The sequence below is a fragment of the Spermophilus citellus genome, assembly GCF_964194105.1.
Source record: "Spermophilus citellus genome assembly, chromosome: X".
Taxonomy (NCBI): domain Eukaryota; kingdom Metazoa; phylum Chordata; class Mammalia; order Rodentia; family Sciuridae; genus Spermophilus; species Spermophilus citellus.
In genome coordinates, this window is record NC_138190.1 from 121352105 (window position 1) to 121374042 (window position 21938).

The 21938-nt window shown below is 35.1% G+C and overlaps 1 protein-coding gene across 1 annotated transcript in view; it reads right to left on the minus strand.

The window, feature by feature from the left end:
* Positions 1-21938, minus strand: part of TENM1 (teneurin transmembrane protein 1) — a gene marked incomplete at both ends in the record, with an annotated part of 577764 nt that overhangs the window by 153323 nt on the left and 402503 nt on the right. Inside the window, 4 exon segments of the mRNA XM_081278185.1 lie at positions 3137-3353; positions 15270-15416; positions 17484-17507; positions 19088-19273. Of these exon segments, the coding sequence (XP_081134311.1) occupies positions 3137-3353; positions 15270-15416; positions 17484-17507; positions 19088-19273 (574 nt within the window).

Sequence of the window (21938 nt, forward strand, 5' to 3'; positions counted from 1 at the left end):
TGTCCTAGATCTGTCAGAGGAGAGCAACCCCATAGTCAGGAATGTATGTTATTAAGCCATTTTGGAGATGGTCACCCCAGCTTTTTAAGTAGTCAAAGTGGCTCAGAACAGTAGTTTATAGACCAGACTTTTACCACTTGTCTGTCTGGGTTCAAATCCTGCCTTTGACCCTCTGATTTTCCCTGAACAAGTCACTTACTTAACATCTCAATTCTTGTTTCCATGCCTAAAAAGTACAGCTACTAAAAGTGCTTGCTATACCGAGTTTTTGTGAAATAGCACATGCAAAAGCACAGTATGAGGCCTGACATATAACAATTTAACAATTTACATATAGTAAAACTCCCATTTCATATAATTAATTTGTCTTCTACAAAGTAGTTCATTGGCACTGATTGAAAGTTTGCAGATGATATCATTGAAGTGTATTAAAATGAACTTGATTTAAAAAAAAACCACTTGGTTTCTAAGTTTCTTCTGTTGACCCAGATATCATTTACCTGGGATAGATCTGGACCATGTCATCAGACTTTTTTAAGGACAACCTAAAAAGGGGCAGCTGTGGCATAGTGGAAAGGTTACAGGAGTTGCTACAATGCCAATTTGCGGTCTGTGTGATTTTGAGCAATTTATTTAACCTCTCTGAACCTAAGTTTATTCATATATAAAATATATCTAGTACAATTGCCTACTTCATGGGGTACTGTGAGGATAAAATTAAATAATGTTTGCTTGAAGCCTTTGCAAACTAAAGTTTGAAGCATCTACCACAAACCATGTTTGATTTGGAGCTCTATTTTGATCTATCTGTATAGAACAAAATGAATTGAAACCTGAAAATTCAAACTGTTCCAATCTGTGAGCTCTTGAACCTAGGAGAACCAAACATGGAGAACAATGTGTGTTTATTCAAATAATGAATCCTCCCTTGTATCAAAGAAATCCAAAGAAAAAGTACTATATAGATTTAAGAGATTGTAACAATTATTATTCACATATGTGATCAGAATTGGACTTATTCTATCCACAGATACCCCAAATAATTTTTTTTTTGAGAAAATAGATTGTTTGTTTTCAACTACTTTCCTTTGAATAGGCCTGCACCTATTCTGACAGAATGGATAAATCTGTAATAGCTGAGACCACTGGATGAAGGAGACCCATCGCTCTGAATTTAAATGTGACTTGCACAGCCAAATGATAACTTGGAGCATTTTACAAAAGAATGGGAAAACTCAATCAAACCAGAAGGAGGAGAAGGGCATTAACCACCACAAGTAATAGGTTTGTTCACTCTGTGAGCTGCAGGCAAGCTCTGTTGAAGCATGAAGCTGAACCGCAGGGGTTTAAGTTTGTCCTGACTTTTCAAAGTTTATTGCTCAAATGTCCTGCTCTGGGTAACAATGACTTGTCTCTTGTCTCTCTCAGGTTCTGACTTCCTCCCCTTACTTGGGTTCAATGTCATTTAACACATTTCCATGAATCTCCATGTCATGGAGGTTGTTGTTATTTCTCTCACTTTTTAAAAACTGACTTGTCTTTTAAGTGTAGAGAAAACTACAACGTTGATGACTTACCTCTACTTTAAATAGGAAAATGTGGACAATGATGATTTTTGTTCTTTTTGTTCCTCTGGTGTAGAGTAAATAAATCTTCACTATCTAAATAATTACTATGACTACACCTCATCTGAAAGTTATACTACGTTGTTATGAGCTGGGAGAAACATTTCAAAATAAGGCTCACTGAATCTCTTGGAAGGAGGCAAACTTTGACAAGATTCCCTGGCAGAAAGGTCCTTTCTTGTGATATATTGGCATTTGGGTTTTAATTTCTGTCAGAGACCTAAAAGGTCAAAACTGCACAAAAATAAAAATAATGAAAAATATTTTAGTTTCAATAAGAGTTCTAGTAGACAATTGAAGGGAAGGGAATTGAGTGTTTCAAATTTCCATACATATCTTCATTATCCCATTTTCTGCAAGTGTACTTGTCTGTGACTTATTTCTTTTCTCTCTCAGGTCCTGACTTTCTCACCTTACTTGAGTTCAGTGTGTCATTTAATACATCTGCATGCACATCCATGTTATGGAGCTTATTATTCCTCTCACTTAAGATTGAGTTTCAGTATTCTTAGAATATCACTGATATCAGTAAAAACTTGACCAAATTATTCTTGGGCACTGATAATGCTCATCAGGCTTCAACTAAGTGAGTAGGGTGTAGCTATGTACTCCTAGACAAATATTTTCCTTGTTTTACAAAATGTTTCTGTTTGCCATAGTCTAGGAAGCCATAACAACTTACAGAATGAAGAGAGGAGGAAATTTTTAAGATGGAAATGTTGACTTCAGTGAATTACCAAAATGTAGTACTAATTAATAAATTATATCATTGATGAACATGAAGCAATGAATATTAATGAGCAAATTCATGTTATTGCACGTCAAATAACTCAGTCAAGTTTTAAAATTTCTTTGCCTAAGAGATTGAATTTGGTCTCAGGTCCTTAGTGACAATTGATGCATTTGAGCTTTCCTAGAAGACAATTTTTTACAAGTCTTGCATCTCACATTAGGATGTCAGATTCACCCAACCCTTTAATATAGAAACATTTTTCACCATGGAACAAAACTTAAAATTAGCTTTTCAAATTCAAGAGTTTCAAGGAGTCAACAGAATAAATTTGTAAATTGTACTTCCCTTCTTTTTTGTCATTAAAAGTTGTGTGGGTGTTTATATGCATGTAATACACACAAAAAACCCTTTTTTTAAAGAGAGAGAGAGAGAATTTTAATATTTATTTTTTAGTTTTGGGCGGACACAACATCTTTGTTTGTATGTGGTGCTGAGGATCGAACCCGGGCCGCACGCATGCCAGGCGAGCGCGCTGCCGCTTGAGCCACATCCCCAGCCCCATACACAAACTTTTGTGAAACAGAATCTCTAGAAGTGAATTTCTCTCTCAGTAGTTGGTAAGAAAGAACTTAGGCATTCTAGAGAAGTCTAAAGAAAGATAACAATATGGATTGTATGGAATGAGAAATTAACCTGGTATTTAGAAGATATCTTCCTTTCACAGTTGGAGAAAAACATGACCAGAGTTCATTAAGAAATAAAATAAATACATATGTACCTGCTGTCAAATGAGATCTCTGGGGGAATGACATGAGTACTGTCCTTGCCAATGAGAAATTTGATTCGATCATAGAAGAGTCTTGAAGTGTGCTGAGAGAAGAGGGGTTGGCTTTGCTGAATGAGGTCAAGAGGATCTGGTGATCCCTGACAGAGAGGACTTGCATAACAGTTGCTTTGTTGACAACAATCAGGGTCCACACAGTCGGTCAAACCATCTGGGGAAAAAAAAAAAAAAACAACCCCAAACTGACGTTTAGTTTCAAGAGAAACAACATATTTATAATATGCAAAATAGGGAAGAATCTAGATATAAAGGTAACCATATTTGAGTTCAGTCTGCTAAATGTGCATGTATTTCATGAATTATCGTTCACTGAGTTTATATGGTGCATCAGAGAAATTCAAAACATTTTGTGCATAAGTCTCTCTTTTTGGAATTCTCCAGCATTTTTCAGTCAAGGAATAGTTTATATAGTTAAGTGTACTTTGGGGTAGAATATTCTGTTAGGTCTCACTCTTTAGAAGTGTCCTTCTTCTTCAATGAGACCATTCCTTCAGAATAGCAAGTACTTCTTGTAGTTCTCCTGAATTCTTCATACCTTCTACATCTATGAGCACACAAATAACAAGTACTTGCCAACCTGAATTTGGTTTGTATTTTTTTAAAAAAATTCTCCCAATATTGTTGTCTACTGATATTTCCCCAAACATAAATTGAAATTTTCATGGTAACAAAACATTTAGGGCAGTGATTTTCAAATGTGCAATTACTTGACGAGCTTATTAAATATGCATATGATGGAGGTCTACCTACTGAATCATAATTTCTACAGAGCACAGGATTATGCTTGGTTAATCTGATTCTGAAGCATAGTAAAATTGCAGAAGCACTCTTTTAGGAATCTGTAGAAGCAACTAGAGCTTACTTATACCTAACAGCAGTTTTCTGATACAATTACTGCTAAACCTGAGATATATGAATGTAGTGAGTTGCTCTCTTTCATTTTCTGAGCCTTCACCATTTGCTCCCAACTCCTAAACCCACCATTGTACCAATAAGAAGAAAATCATATAAAGGCTCCTCTCTTCGGTCGATAGATAATGGGAAACACAGGGGTTACATGAGGAGGAGAGACTATTGAGAATCTAATAGGTGAAAATCACCATTAGGTGTTTGGGGAGGTAAAAAGAGAAAGAAATCCTTTTCTTGTTTCTGTGAACTCAGAGCTTAGTAGGCAAAATAGGTGTGTAAACAGCCGACTCTTAAAGTAGTGAAATGTAAGAAGTGCTATGAGTATTGTGCAAAGAGAACTTCACGCCATACCCAATAAGCAAAATAATAATAATAATAATAATAATAATAATAATAATAATAATAATAATAATTTAAAGTCCTTCCAAGGTCCTTAAAGAAGGAAGTGGCTTTAATTCAGTTGTTTAACAAGGGTATATATAAAGATGATAATCTTCTTGACTTGCAGTGGAATAGGGAGGTTCAGATGGATCCCTGGCTCCTTAAGGCTGCTGATGAAAGTTACTGACACCGGTTTCCTGCAGCTCTATGCTTGCTCTCTCTCCCCCCACTTGGTTGCTCTTGTTGAGCAAGAGGAGGGTGTACCACAGCTAGGGGCAATGAAAGCCAGAACCACCAAGAGAGTAGGCGGTTGGAACAGTAGCCCTAGGGCACCCAGGAAATATTTTTCCCCACATGTGGTCTTTTCAAATTCCCTGTACCACAGACACTACTTTGATTTAAAATGCAGTTTGCTTCTTTCTTGCTTTTCCTGTTTGTTCAGTATATTTTTGTCCCTGATTTCTATTTCTCTATACACATATTTCTTATTCACTGATGACTAACTTTTAAGTGTGGATCTGTTTCAAAAAGAAATTCCCCTCCTCACTCAATTCAGCAAATTACATTAACAGATTTTTCTATAGACTTTAGATGCCACTGCCACCTCTCCTTCCAATATATTGTTCTCAGCCTCTTATTAGCACATTATCTCCTTACTCTGCTAATTAAACATCTGGATGCACTGAAAAGCTGGCAAAAATATCAGGCTGATTAAAAGAGCTCTTTGATATCTGGAATTGGCGCACCATACACTAAACAATGAAAACTTCATTTCAAATGGGCAAGCACCTTTATCTTGCAATTTTATTGAATAGTGAATTTGTTATTATTGAGATAATATATGTGGAAGCACAAATGTCATGCCTGGTAAACATTAACAAATGCACTAGTAATAATCAGATTGGGCATTCACAGGCTTCATCCTATCAACCACAGGATTCCAACTCATTATGGAAACGAAATAGATTTTAAATACACACTAATGCCAAAATCATCTTTAAAGTTGGACTCTAAAACTAAACATAGAACCAATTCAAAATCAGGACTCACATTCTCATCTAGTTATATATTATAGATTCCAAGCTAATGTTTCATATTAGTAATTGCCTATTATACAGAGCTGACCCTCTAAGACCTCTGTTTTTCTGAGAAAACAGCAAGGCTTCTGTTGAATATAAAAGGCCACAGGCAAGCAGACTAATAATGGCACACAACCTCTAAATTATAATTCATAGGCAAACCAGAAGGGTGAAGATCTACTTACCAATTATCACATTAGATAACACTCCATACAGTATGTTTAGACTGTTACAAAGAAGTGCAAATGATAGTCACACTGGATGTGTGTGTTCTCTCTCTCTCTCTCTCTCTCTCTCTCTCTCTCTCTCTCTCTCTCTCTCTCTCCTCCCCTCTTTTGGGCTAATAATGGTTCTTTTATTGTTCTAAATTGGAAGATGTGGCACCCTACTAACAGCTAAGATCAGGGTGTTAGATATGGGCATATCAAATGCTAACTAATTTTACTTTTAGGGCTTTTCCCGTTTAAGTTAATAAAGTACATCTTAGCTTAGAAGAGGGAGGTTACATTGTCTTGAAGGACTAAATATGGCATTCATTGATCCTACCTTTGCCAATCAATTTGGGGCTATGCCAGTTGGCTCAATTGTGCTGATGAAGATCAAGGACACTAGTTTTTTGGCTAAGTGATCACTTGATCAAACTATTGCCTACTAGATGTCTGCCCTTGGTTGAAAAAGAGAATGGAGAAGGGAATATAAGCGATTTAGGCAAAACCCATATTTTCCTAATTCTATAAATCAATGCACTTTATGTATATACTTTGGAGATAATACCCATATTATCATATTCATAAAAATGGATAGCTAATTCATGATAGGAGACCCCAAAGGATGTGGAGCCACATATATACATTAGTTAATATTTGCCAAGTAATAGGTACTTCCAGATATATTATCTTAGCTAATTCCTGCAATAACCCTGTTGAGTAGATATTCTCACCTTCATCTTACAACTAAAGGGGGGGCTAAATGTGATTGCGTACCTTTCAGTAATGTGAGAGTCATATTAACACATAGCATTCTGACTACAAATCACACATTCAATATCATCATTTAAGCAGCACTGATCTATACTGTAGGACCTCTAAGTGCCTGAATATGAATAGGTATTTAGATTACACAAAGTGGTTAAAGTTAAAATATCCAGACTACTTTGGTTCTACTTTTGACTTTGCCACTTACAATCTATATGATTATGGACAAATTGGTTCAACTCATGGATTTTCAGTTTCTTCATATATAAGATGTGGATAACAATACTACCTACCCACTAGAGTTGTAAGAATCACATGCTATAAAAATCATGCAGATAATATTGAATGCATTCAGGGTGGTATGGACATAGATTGAAGGTCAATGAAATAAGTAAGCCACAGATGGACAAATATTCCATGATTCCTCTTATATGAGGCACCTAAAATAGTCAAATATATAGAAGTAAATAATAGAAAGCAGGTTCCCAGGGGATGGGGGAAGAGGACATGGGAAGTTGTCATTCAGTGGGTAGTAAGTCACCATTATACAAGATGTGCAAATTCCTGTACAACACAGTACTTATAGTTAACAATAATTGCTCTTACCACACACACACAAAATCACCTGTAACCCCCAAACCCAAAGAAACACAAGGAAACTTTTGGAGATGAGGGATAAGTTTATTATTTTGATTGTGGTCATGGTAACACAAATGTATACATATGTCTAAACTCACTATTTATATTTATTATGTATTTTATACCTTTTATAAACTCAATAAAGTTATACAAAAGTCAAAGAGCTTAGCTAGCTTAAATTCTGGAACATACAGACTTCAGGGTGGCTAGGGATAGAATCCTATTGGTAGGTGACAATGACCTGTAATCACAGCTTTAAGTGCTCAGCCTAACTTTTATTAAAGTTGCCTTAACACTGGCCAGAGGACAATTTACTTCTTTGTAGCACATTTAGCTCATTATAGTGTTTTACAAACTACATTTGGTTATGTTTTCATTTAGGTAGAATCCTATGTGATTCTGAGTAGACGGTCATACTACAGAAACTTCTCATTGGTTGAATTTCACTGATTCAGAACTTGTCACCATTTGGCTAGGGGCTGGATTAAAGTATAACCTTTCTATAACCCATAGGGTAGAGGGTCTGCTAAGGCTGAAAAAAATCCTATTTCTATGACATCTGTAAATTTGCTTTGAGATTAATTAATACACAACTAATTCATCAAAACATATGCTAAACCAGGCATAGTGGCCCACACGTGTAATCCCAGCAGTTTAGGAGGCTGAGGTAGGAAGATTGCAAGTTCAGACACCCTTAGCAACTTAGTGAGGACTTTAGCAACTCAGCAAGACTGTCTCAAAATAAAATATAAAAAATGCTGGGGATGTGGCTCATGGGTTAAGTGCCTATGGGTTCAATCCCTAGTACAAATATATATATATATATATACACACACACACACACACACTAATAGATTCTTCATTGATGCCACATGTTTATTACCCACTTTAAATTACTTTATTTCAAGAATTATCTCATTAATTTTCAAATATAAAGTATGCAGATGGATATCAAGTAATATTAGTTTTAGTTGACAAATAACATGTTAGGTTTACTCATAGAGTAGTGAATTCAGTCACAGTGTGAATTTTCTACCTACCATGTGCCTCTGGAAGCACTTAGAAATTTAGGCTCTCACTCCTAAGTGCAGATCCTTTAATAAATAGGTTTCTTGGAAATGCAGGGATTATGATAAGAAGAGAATAATTTGGAATATGCTTTCTGTTGTCAGGTCTTTTGTCTCCAACTAAACCTCAAAAGTAAATGGGGAGAGGGTGTCTGGCCCTTAAATAGAGCTAATATTATCAGTTCATTGCTACTCTTTTATTTTCCTACTTATTAAACACTGCATTATTCTGGTGACATTCAGAACATGAGGTTCATTGATCCATGAGCTTATATGTGTTCATAACTCAGCCATGGTGCTGTTGTCTAGATCTAGAAACACTATACTATAAAAGGCTTGCAAATAGCTATTGTTTTTAATGAATGGTGACTTGTTATGAAGAATGATTCCTGGAAGATCATTCTCTTTTAGGCAATTAACTTATTGATTTTGCCAATGAATATGAATATAGACCTCTAGAAGAATTTGTACAAGAGAAGCTTGGGCAAACATGTGACAAATACTCAAAGGATTGGGGGGGGGAGGCCATTTGATTAAACCCTCTTATTGTACATCTTTTTAACCTCCTTGACAATCTTCCTACAACATCACAATTTTCTCACTGTGTAAAATAGGTTATTTGATGACTGAAAAGCTAATAAAACTCACAATGCTTTATATGATCTGGCTTCTGCTCACTGTTATAAACTAATACCTCTCTGACTTACTGTGTTCCAGCAATAATGACTTGCCTTCCACTTCCTAAAAGAGCCTAGTACATTTCTACCCAGGGCATTTGTACATGCTGTTTCCTCTACCTGAAACATTTTCCCTGGAGTCAGGTGAGGCTTGTCTTACCACCCAGTCTTGGTTAGGTCCTCCATACATATTTGTGTCACCCTCAGGTTTTTATAGCACTCTTCAGAATTTTAAATATGTAACCATTTATGTGGATTCTTGCTTAATATCTGTCTTCCTTGCTAGACCACAAGCTCAATGAAGGCAGAACCTTGTCATGCTTATCATTTTTTCCAAGTGCCAAGCACAATACTAGGCAAGAAGTGGTTATGAATGGAAAACAGTACCCCATGGGAAATGTTTGGCTGAGTGGTAAACATTGGAGTCAAATATTTGAATCAGCTGTATCCAGTACCATATTTTACTGCATAATTATGACCACTACATTAACATATTACCAAGTATTCCTTGCATCCTAACCCTGTACCAAAGACAGTTTAGTAATACATGACTTTTAAGTAATACTAGCTTCATATAATGGATATATTCCATTGAATCTGTGATGGTTATGCAGTGAAACACAGTAAAACGGTTTTCAAAGTAGGGAATGCTGTACACTGAGCTAATACTGTCACAAGTCTTATGTGGCTATCGCACTTCACATGTATCTAGTGAAAATTAAAAAAAAAAAAACAAATTTTAAATAAAATTAAAATACTGACATATGGCTTGATGACCAACCAATGCAGAATTTGATTGATCCAAATATTTAGATATTGGATGGTTTTTAATTAAGGCAAAAATCGTAACATTGTTTTAAATTTTTACTGTCAAATTTATCATTTTTGGGGCTGGGGATGTGGCTCAAGCGGTGGCGCGCTCGCCTGGCATGCGTGCGGCCTGGGTTCGATCCTCAGCACCACATACAAACAAAGATGTTGTGTTTGCCGAAAACTAATAAATAAATAAATATTAAAAATTCTCTCTCTCTCAAAAAAAATTATCATTTTTTCTTATTGTAGTTTCTTTCTTTGCTTTTAATTTGAAGATCTCTTTTCCAATGTAGTATCTGTCACCTTTATTTTCTTTTCATGGTATTTGAAGTTTACCTTTAACTCAATAATCTAGCTGGAGTGTTTTTATTTATATTATTCTTTTGGCATATGCTATGAGCTGAATCTAAGTTTTTTTTTTCTTTTAATAGTTGTCCTAGCACCATTTATTTCATAATGCTTCTTTTCCCCACTGTTTGATCCTGGATATATGATATAACAAAGTTTTATTTGTGATTGGGTGTGTTCTAGAGCTTTTGTTTGGTTTTCTTGATCTGTCTGTTATAATATCAGTACCACTTTATTTTAATTATCATATCTTTGAATTATACTTTAATGTCTGATGGTTCCCTTCATTATTCTTTGTTTTAGCTACTGTGATTCAGTCAATATAATATTTAAATACATTTTTCATGTCAATTCATATGTGCATGTAATATATGGTGATCATATTTCCTAACGTCCAAATTAGACCACGATTAACCATGAAAATGTGTTCACCATAATATCAATGTTAAGTCTCCTCCTCCAAGCATAGGGTTGTGTACATGTTAGATGCTTGTTAACTAACAGGATAAATGAGGTCAAAACATTTGATAGGTGTGTGACTTCTACAGTAATTAGCTTTTATAGTAAGATAACTTTCCTTTTTGCATGTTAAGAAAAAAATGCAAAGGTTATTTTCTCTGTTTTGTTTTTTCAAGGAGCTCTTAGATGGCTTATAGTGAAGCTGTCACCCACATATTCAATGCAGCCCAATTGGTTACTAAGAGTCACAATGCATTGAATCAGAGTGTAACTAAAGTCAAAGCTGTAGGAAGTAGCAGCAACACTAATGAATATTCAAAGCTGATCACGATGCAAAAAAAAAACAAACCACAAAAAACAAATCCCACCATGCTTTAAATATCAGCTATAATATGAAGTAATCAGGTAGCAACTACTTGAAGCAACTGCTTGAAAGTGATGTTTTTGATTGGAAAATTTCTCAAGAATTACATTTTAAAAATTAGGACTACTTTAAAAAAAGATTCAATTGACACTTTCTGATTTAATTAAAATATACATACACATATACAAACAAGTATTCAAATGTTAATCATTAGTCATATCCAACTAAATGAATCGAGCTTTTCTGATAAACTGAGATCATCAAGTGAAGGGTATTTAATGTATTCTTAGGGGTAATACTTAGACATTATGAAAGTGGAATTATTGGTCTAAAAGCTTAGTCATGGTACTTTCAGAGGTTATTTAATCTATCTTTCTATCTCAAAGTAGAATTGAATCTATATTTATCATCAATATCATCTTAATCTTACTAAAGGAATAAAATGGTAATTGAAACTCTCAAGGAGCCTTCCACCCCTGCTCCCTAAAGAGACAATCATAAAAATACACTAAGCTCATATCAGGGTCTTTGATTTTTAATTTGCATATAGATACACAGTTTTTAAGAAATGTTCAGAGGTTAATACACATTCAGAAAAAAATTCTATAATTTCTGTATTCACATATACCACAGACATTGAAAATTGATAATCCATTAATTCATTAATATTTAATTGATCCATTCATTAAACATTTTTGTCTGCCTTGAGGTGACCTTGAGGCCATAAAAATGCTTGATAATTAAATATTCAATTATTTTTATTACTTGACTAAGACAGGAAACTTATTTTGGCTCAACCTTAACTGAGTCAGAAATTATAATTGCATAGGTTTTTAATGTATTTTGTGAACATAATCTTTTAATTAATATATCAACTGAGAAATGTCTATAATTGTACTAGTGAGGCAGATCACCCACTTTTACATCTTGGATCTATCATTTGCTTGCTGTATGATATTTAGTAACTTTCTTAATTTCTCTGTGTTTCAGTTACCTAATTTGTAACATAGCATCCATGGTAGTTCGTACATCATGGGATTAAATGAAATTATTCAAATAAAGGGTTCAGCACACTGACTGGTACATAGTAATCCCTGAATACAAGTGAGGTGCATTATTTTTAATTATATTGGGCATACACCTATGTGTTATGGTTTGGATATGAGGTGTTACTCAAAAAGCTTGAAGTGATTAGATTATGAGAGCTGTAACTTAACCAATAGATTAATCTATTTCTGGATTAATAATCTGAATGGACTAAAGGAGTGGTAACTGTAGGTAGATAGGGTATGGCTTGAAGAAGTAGGTCACTGGGGACATGTCTTTGGGGTTTATATTTTGTTCCTTGTGCCCTACTTGCTCTCTCTGCTTCCCTGCTGCCAAGAGTTGAGCAGTTTTCCTTTGCCATGCTCTCTGCTAGGTTGTTCTGCTTCACTTTAGGCCCAGAGCAATGGAGTACATGGACCATAGACAGAATCTCTGAAACTGCTAGTACCCAATTAAAATTTTTCCTTCTGTAAGTTGTTTTTTGGTTAGGTATTTTGGCCACAGAGATGAATATCTGACTAATATATTATGGGCTATGGGTCATGCTAAATGTATAGCAAGAGAAACATAAAGATAGAATATAATTAGGCATTTGATTATATGTAATGTATATTATAAGTACTAGGTGAGATTGAGGTGGTGAATGTCAAAAGAGTTTTCATGGGAGCTGTGGCTTGAATTGAGACTTAAATAGCAGATAGAGCATTCTCTGAATAGAGGAGAAGGCTATTATAGTTTGAATCTGGAATGTCCCCTGAAGACTCAGATGTCAAAGGCTTGTCCCCAGCTGGTGGTGCTATTGGGAGCTAGTGAGTTGGGGGTAGTTAGGAGTTAGGGGCTAGTTGGAGGAGGTAGGTTACTGGGTGTGTGCCTTTGAAGGGAATATTTGAACCCTGAATCCTTTTCTTTCTTTCTCCTTTCCTTTCCTTTTCCCTTTCCTTCTCTGTTTTCTGGCCACCATGAGCAGGAAAGACAAAGGTGAGCAGCTCCATTTTGCCATGCTCTTCTAACATAATGTATTGTCTCATCACAGGCCAGAAACTATGGAGCCACATGACTATGAACTCAAACCTCTGAAACTGTAAGCCAAAAATAAATCTTAATTCCTTTAAATTGATTTTCTTAGGTGTTTTGTCATGGTGATGGAAATCTGACTAATATAAAGGCTACCAAGTAAGAGGAATATTAATGAAAAGAAAGAAAATGAAGGTGAAGATGAGTTTTGAAGGGCCATAAAAGTCAGCTAAGTAGTTGATCAGTTTATCATTTAATTTTAAATCTTATTCTGGCTTCCCAAACAAGGCTTTCATTTATATGGGTAGTAAATAGTCTCTTTAGAAATGGTCTGTTCTAAGGGGTGTGTATATATGTGTGTGTGTGGGGGGAGGTGTTGTTTATTGTCCTTTCACTGTTTCAGTTGAATTATTTCATTTAATAATTACAACCACCATATAGACAGTTAATGTTAATATCAACCCATTTTCGTTTTGTTCTAGCCAGAATAAGTGAATGAAAAAAACTCCAATTTAGTACTTAGGTCATGATTGCTGAATCATTGATTGTTATGGTTTGGATGGGAGATGTCCCCCAAAAGCTCACATGTGGGACAATATGAGAAGGTTCAGAGGAGAAATGATTAAGTTTTAAGAGTCTTAACCAATCAGTGAATTAATCCCCTGATGGGATTAACTGAATGGCAACTGAAGTGGTAGTGTGTAGCTGGAGGAGGTGGGAATTAGGGCCTGGTTTGGGGGTATATATTTGTATCTGGAGAGTGAAGTCTCTGTTTCTTGATCACCATGACATGAGCTGCTTCCTGCTGCCACACACTCTGCCATGATGTTTTGCCTCACCTAGAGCCCCAAGGAATGGAGCCAGCCTTCTATGGACTAAGACCCCCTGAAATTGTGAGTCCTCAGATAAACTTTTCCTACTCTATAATTGTGCTGGTAATATCCTTTAGTCACAGCAGTGAAAAAGATGATCACAACACTGATTTAAGCTCCATATTTGAATTCAAATGACAAGGAATTCAATTGTCTAAGTAATACAGAAAACTACAGAGTCAAAATTAAATAATCTACTTCATTTTTAATAGAGAGAAATTAGAATTTGTTGATATTTCACGTTTTCTTGGGAAGGAAGTATGGGGAAAGCGAAGATTTGTTATTTTAAGTGTACTCAGAGGTGGTTTGGGCGGCTTTGAAGTCTGATTTTACAATGCATTAGATATTTTTATCAACTTGACTCAAATAGAAGTGGTTGCCTTGTAGCCTAGGAGTCATGTGTAGCTTTTTAAAGTGCCATGTGCACACAATCTAAAAGTTGATTTCATAGAAGAATGGGATGAAATAGTGGCCACTAGACACTGAGAAGGATGGGAGGGAGGAGGATGGAAAGAAGTTAAATGAAAGAGTACCAAAATACAGTTGGATAGGAGAATTTAGTTTTGATTTTCTATACCACAGCAGGGTATCTACTGGTTACACTGATCTATGAAATATTTAATATAAGTAGAAGAGTATGACAATTCCCAACTCACAGAAATGATTGATGATTGCGAAGATGAGAATACACTTTATCTTGATTTGATTATTTATTATACATTATATGTGTATATCAAATTATTGTACTGAAAACTCTAAATAGGTAAAATATTATATCTCAATAAAAATAATAAAACTTTAAAAAGTTTAGATCTTGAATTAAATACACAAAAAATCTATTGTGAATTGTCTCCATGCTGTTCCCTCTGAAAGATATTAAGTGTTACCAAGAGGTAGAGAAACAAGAGAGAGCTGTAGAGAATTAAGACCAAGTAATATTTTGCAGTGTATATAGTGCCAAGTACACTAACATCTGACAGCTTGCACTGTGGTACATTAATTAAATTTAGTATAATAAATGCCATAGTTATGGTGGCAGCATGTTAAAAAAACAACTCTAAAGTTGTGAATTGGAAACTTGCCTCTGCTACTTTCTAGCTGCGTGACCTTGGATAAGTCATTTACTACCCTACCTTGAGCCTTAGTTTTCCCATTTACAAATAGGGAAAATAATATTTCCCATATCTCATAGAGATATTGGGGGAATTAAAGGAGATTTAACGTACACAATGAGTTTAGAGTATTGCTTGGTCATAGAAAATCTTCAATAAATGATATCTTTTTAATATTATTGAGATTAAGAAGTAGTATAACTTCAATATCATTTATACTGAGAATAATTTTCACCCTTGTCCAGGTTGGTTACCACTGTGCTCAAAGCTTTGCTAATCCTTTTTTACATGAGCATTTTATAAATTACTGACCTCCATCATTGTCCAAGTTGTCTCCACAAAGCATTTCCATGACAACATTGCAACCTGTTCCACTCCATCCCACCTGACACACACAGTGCCAACCATTTTGATCCAGGGTACATCGTCCATTTCCAAAGCAGAGCCCTGGGCAGCCATCTGAAAAGACAGCAGAGAGTAACAATCACAGAGACATCAGAATGGGATTGGCCAACGATGATGTATCTGCCTACAGGGAAACACCTAATCATCTGGGCCCCATTCAGATGAGGTGTTGAATAAATGGATGAGGAGCTTGCTTACTTGCAAAACCTTCCCAGGGAACTTGTTATCCCTTACTTTGCAGTGCTTTTCCTTAGAGAGCCAATTAAGCATTATTAATGCTAAGCCCAATTCCCAACCTCTAGTTCGGACAGGATGAAAACTATGGTGGGAATAAGAAATGTTTTTTGTTTCTTTTCGAAAAACGTGTCTCCTCATCTCAATCAAAATAGGAAAGATAATGCTGTATGGTCAATAAGTTGGAAAAATATAGTAGTTTCTGTGAAGAGCAACTTTCCCTGACTACTTCTAGCCTATGCTGATTTTTCCCTTGTGATGTACTGTTTCAGGACTTAGGTATGTGGGTATACAGTTCAGACCATACCATTAACTATTTGTTCATATGGTGCCTTAGAAATGCACTGCAATTGATTTGTATCTACTTTTAAGATTATTATTGATTTGAGTGCCAATTGGAATATTTGCTTCTCTCATGTCTCCCGCAGAAGCTAGCATAATAGTATGCCTGTAACGATAATATTACATGCTCAGCAAATGTTTATGGAATTAATCCATGTCTGATTTAGACTTTTAGAATTCTAGAGAGTAACTGGAAAATATATTTAATATGACAGTGTAATGTTTAAATGGCCTTTATCCATTGATAAAGCATCAACACCAAAAAAGGTCCCTCTTTAGACTTTTCTTAATTTTCTTTTTTCAAATGCCCTACTCTTTCTACCAGTAGTTCAGAGATAGGCTCTATTAAAAGGTAACTGCATGTGCCAAGTGATTAGTGGAGGATGAACAGAGACAGCAATAATTGCGTATATCTTTTGGGTATTTTCCCAGTAGCAATACAAGGTCAGAGACTTGGATTTTATTGGGGATAATACAGTCAAAATTTGTTTTATTTTCTGCCTTTGACAGAAAATCTCATATGTTTGAAGAACAAAAAATAAATTAAAAAATTTGTAGAAGTAATCCAGTGTTCTTTTCAAACAGTTTTCTATGCAATTATCAACAGACCAGAGGAAAAAAAGAATCTTTAAAATAAAATGACAGATGGCTGTTGGAAAATATGAAAAGTTATATATATATATATATATATATATATATATATATATATATATATATCCTCAAGTCATGGCACAGGCTGAACATACATAGACTTGAGAAAGTAATGTATCCAGATCCATTCTAATGGATATTTAATGGATAAGGAGAAATTGGGGATAATTTTGGATATATTCAACTTCTGAAGCTGAAGTGATGAAAGATACTAGCATATTTGACAGAAAATCCCTTTGTCTGTCAAAGGCAGATCCCTGCAGGGATGGATGATGGGGTACTTCTAAGGGGATAATTCTGCCCTTGTTAGGACTTTAGAGTCCTTGTATATGGATTTAGAGATATTTTGTATGCTAAAAAAGTAGTTTACCTAACTAAACCTAGTTTACTTAATAATTACGTCTGTGTGTGTTGTACACATCCACCCACCTACCCACTCAAACATCACACACACACACAAACTCAATAAAAAGACAAAGAAAATTAGTCCTTAAAACTTCTTGTCAGAGGCCCTGATGTAGCTCAGTGGTAGAGCGCTTGTCTAGTGTGTGTGTGCCAGTGGGTTTGATTCTCAGCACCACATAAAAATAAATAAATAAAATAAAGGTCCATCAATAACTTAAAAAAAAAACCTTCTTGTCAGTCCATTCTATTCTATGTGAATAAGTGACTTTTGGAAGTTGGTAAAACAAATTACCTTTTAGTTCAACTATTATGGTCTGAATCTGACAATATTACTCTTATATAAAGTTGCCAAAAGCAAAAACAAACCAAATAAAACATAAAACAAACAAACAAACAAAAAAACAACCAAAACACCACCCTTCATTGCCCACATGCATATTTTCTGCTTAAAGTTTATTTCTGCTATAAAACTGATGAGAAAAGTCTTACCTCGAACAGCATCTAAGTAGTGTGCTAAAAAAAGGAGGGAAAAGAGTGATTGAATGAATTTCTGGGAGACCAAAACTATACAACATGTACTAATGGTTTACCATCTGTGGCCTGGGAGGAGAACAGCAAACTCTGAACTGATGAAATGCCTACAGCTCAAAAGTTGGTACACTGGCCTGTGACGTTTGTGAATAATATTTTCTGTGGGAAAAATATTAATGGCTTTTCTGCAAGAAACTCTATTAGGCTTCCTAAAAAAGTGTCATATTTCACTAAAAGTATAAGAACTGCATTTTTACATTTCAGTAATAACTGCTGTGAAAGAGCACTAGCTTCAACTTCTTATTAGTAATATCTTTAGAAGGGAATTCTGGAGTAGCCATCTTTGGTAATCATCACAATATTTAAATCCTCTTATGTGAAGGCAATAAACTTACTGTAGTGCAGGAATGTAATTACTTAAGCTGCATCTGAATCTCACCCCTCACCACCTTTTTAATGAATCTTAAATATTTTTCATAGTCACAGAAAAATACTTACTGTACTTTTAGGAGGGTAGTAATGTAGTTTATTAAGATTATATGTTATATATATTATACATTACTTTGGCAGGTTCGAACCATTATAACAAAATACTTTCACCTAAAAATGAAAGCTAAAGTACAGTCTACTGGGGAGAAAAGCACACAAATAATGAATTATATATCTAGAAACCCCCTCCCTTGCCTTTGCTGTGTGAATTTTTTGTCTAGTCATGGAGTGCCACTGGAACACTATGACCTACTTTCCCTAGCTGAACAATGGGAATTGTACATGTCCCTCTTTCTATGCAAGAAACCTTTGTGGCAGGCATGTGTATGTGTCAAGGGCTTTATTTTTTTTTTGGGGGGGAAGTGTTTTATTATGGAAATCTTAATTATTATCATTGTATTTTATAACACAAATATCACAAGATAAATTATTATGTAGTCATTCCCATGCCTACTGAATGTTCTTATACGCAGTATCCTGAAAATTCATGAAATTGGTGACAAGGGGTGAAAGAGGGTGGATACTTCAGTACTAACTCTGTACTACCAAATAAGGATAAACAATTTGACACAGATGTTCTATTGATGATAGGTTAGGAGTGTCTTCCTCATATACATTCAAGACAGCCTCTAATGATATCAAATGGCCTCTGTTAAAGTAGTCCCATTTAATGAAATTGCCTCTAAGTGCTTTCAACTGAAACAACCTATACTTTTCAAAGGGAAAAAATGGGCAGTGAATGTTACCTTCACAACAAAAGCACTTCTCTTATTAACTAATGACACTTTACTCCAATGTATCATCTTTTCTTTGAGTATACTCACAGCACTTGAAACAGAAAATATAAGGAATACTGAGGTAATGAGTAAGAAAAATGACATAAGGAATAAGTAGAATATTATCAACAAAATAAGAACCCTTCCAGTTCACAAAAGTTGGAAACTTTTAGCCAACCCTCCACGTCCTCCTCTTTTCCAACCTCAAGTTCTACTAAAATTCTGGCCACTGACTCACTAGACAGCTTTACTTCTCGTTAGCCCAATTTACTTTGGTCAAAGTATGGTGGTACTTACCAATTGTGCAGTGGTCGCCCTCCCATCCAGGGCTGCACTCACATTTTCCATCTTTGCATTGGCCATGTTCAGCACAGTGAGAATGACAGGAGCGTTCTTCACATGTTGGTCCTACCCAGCCTTCTTCACATTGGCAAATTCCCCTTGAGCAGACCCCATGGCTACCACACTCCATGGTACAGAGCTCTGTGGGGAATTCAAAGAACATATATTAACATATTTTGTTAAATATAACATTCATTCTTTCTAAAAACATGAGAATTAATAACTATCCTAGTCCACACTTATTTTAAAAAAAGTGGTAATGAACACTGTATCCAAATAAAATGTCACAAAAATCCCTAGCATCTTGGTGAACATACAAGAAATTCTGTAAGAAAGGTAGTTAAGTATCCAGTACAAAATAAACCCTAACCCAAATTGATTTTGAGAATTCTATAGCATGATAATGACATTCAAGGCTTAGAAATGCAATGAATGTCCAACAAATGCAAAGGAGTTTTCCCTAAAAATTCACTAAGATGACAGATAATGTTGCAGGAATTTTATGATACTACAAGAAATCACTGGGGGAAAAAACAATAAAATAGTTCGCTAACTTCATTCAGGAAAACAACTTCAATAATTGGAAAGATAACTTTCAAATACCATGAATAATATACAAAAGGTAAAACTTCCAATGACAGTAATCAACTGGTTTCTCTGATCATACAATCATACAAAATGACTCCTGGTGGATCAAAGTACATAGTCTTCTTATTCTGACATGTGTTCAATATTAGGCAATATAATGATGGTGTGTACTGGCTCTGCTGAAGTTCCTCCTTTATCCCCTCGACTGTTTGATGAAAAATGTTGAATATCAATAGAGAAACCAAATAAAAGCTTGCCCAAGTCTTTTCTTGATGTAAATTCACTTGTTAGATGAGAAGTCCAATACTGAAAGAATGCAATGGAGTTGGATTTAATGGCCACAAAGAACAAAAAGGTTTGCAGAAGCTAAGCTGTCTGTTTCATAGACTTCAATTCTGAAACTGTGGCTTTTTTTTTTTTTTGGTACCAGGGATTGAACTTGAGGGTACTTGACCACTGAGCCACATCCCCAGCCCTATTTATATTTTATTTAGAGACAGGGTCTCACTGAGTTGCTTAGTGCCTCACTTTTGCTGAGGCTGGCTTGGAACTCATGATCCTCCTGTTTCAGCCTCCTGAGCTGCTGGGATTATAGGTGTGTGCTACCATGCCCACCTCTGAAACTGGTTTTATATGTTAAGAGGTATAGAGATGCAATGATATTAATAGACTTCATAGGTAGTAGAGTACTTTTTCAGTGAGTGCCAATATTTTTCTGATAAAGCTTTGGTTGTGGATATTGTTATAATTTGTATCATTTTGTTCATTAAATTATTCACAAATATTTTTGAAGGTGAGGAAATAATGGAAAGACTGGTAGATTTGAAATAAAGAAACCTACATACCTGTTAACTCTGCTTAATAGCTATGTACCCTTGGACAACTTACCAACATGCTCTCTTAATCTCTGCTTGTATACAATGAAAGTAAATATATACACCTCAAAGGTAGAATGGGGAGCTTTGAGATATATTTTAGAGGCAGAACCATCAGGACTTCCTCAATTGTTACATATGGGTGATAAAGAAAAGGGAAAATAAAAGTTTGTCTTAAACAAATAAATGGATAATGCTACTATTAATAGAATGGGAAAAGCTAGGGGAGGAATAAGGGTGTAAGACCACCCAATAAACCTTAGAATACATATAGAGGGGGATAGTAGGGGATAGGAAAGGTAGCAGAATACAACAGTCACTAATATGGCATTATGTAAAAACGTGAGTGTGTAACCGATGTGATTCTGCAACTTGTATTTGGGGTGAAAATGGGAGTTCAAAACACAATTTGAGTCAAATGTATGAAAGATGATATATCATGAGCTATGTAATGCTTTAAATAATCAATAAAAAAAGAGTACAAGCAAAAAAAATACATATAGAGAGCCAAGTAAAAATGTCAATTAATCAGTAAGATACATGATTCTGACAGGTTAGGACTGAGATATAAAATCTTTAGTCTATAGGTAGTATTTAAAAGCATGGATCTTGTTGATATCCCTAAAGAAAGAAAACAGAAGAGTCTCAGGAATGATCCATGAAATAATCAAAGATTTATTGAATGGATAGATTGTTATAATACATACAATTATTATTTTTCATTTAAAATTAAAAAGATCAGGTTGAAAAAGGAACACCAAACAAAGGAATCTGTGAAGGAGAGGGATAGGAATGATAGGAGGAAATTCAGCAAAACTGTGGTATAACTAAACAAAGCCCAAAGAGGGCACTATTTCAAGAAAGGAGTGGTTACTGTAATCAACAATGCTGAGAGGTCAAGTAAGACATAGGCAGGGATGGGCCCATTTGGTTTATCAATATGAAAATTGTGGATGACTATAGGAAGAATTGTATCTAAGGTGGACTGGAAGAGGTGAAAGAGAGAACAGAAAGTTGTTCAGGGAATCACCAGGTTGTAAGAAAAGTCTAGACCACAGAAAAATATATTTTAAAAAGTTCAGGCTTGGGGTTGAGACTGTGGCTCAGTGGCAGAGCACTTGCCTAGCATGTGTGAGACACTGGGTTCCATTCTCAGCACCATATATAAATAAATAAAATAAAGATCCAATGACCACTAAAAATTAATAAAAAAAAGTTCAGCCTTGGTCTAATAAGTGATAGCTTAGATAAAATTATCCTGAAATAGTCCTTAGTCCTTATATCTTAGTTCTGAATCTGATTGATAATATGGGATTATAATTTCATTTTTGTAGTAAATCTGA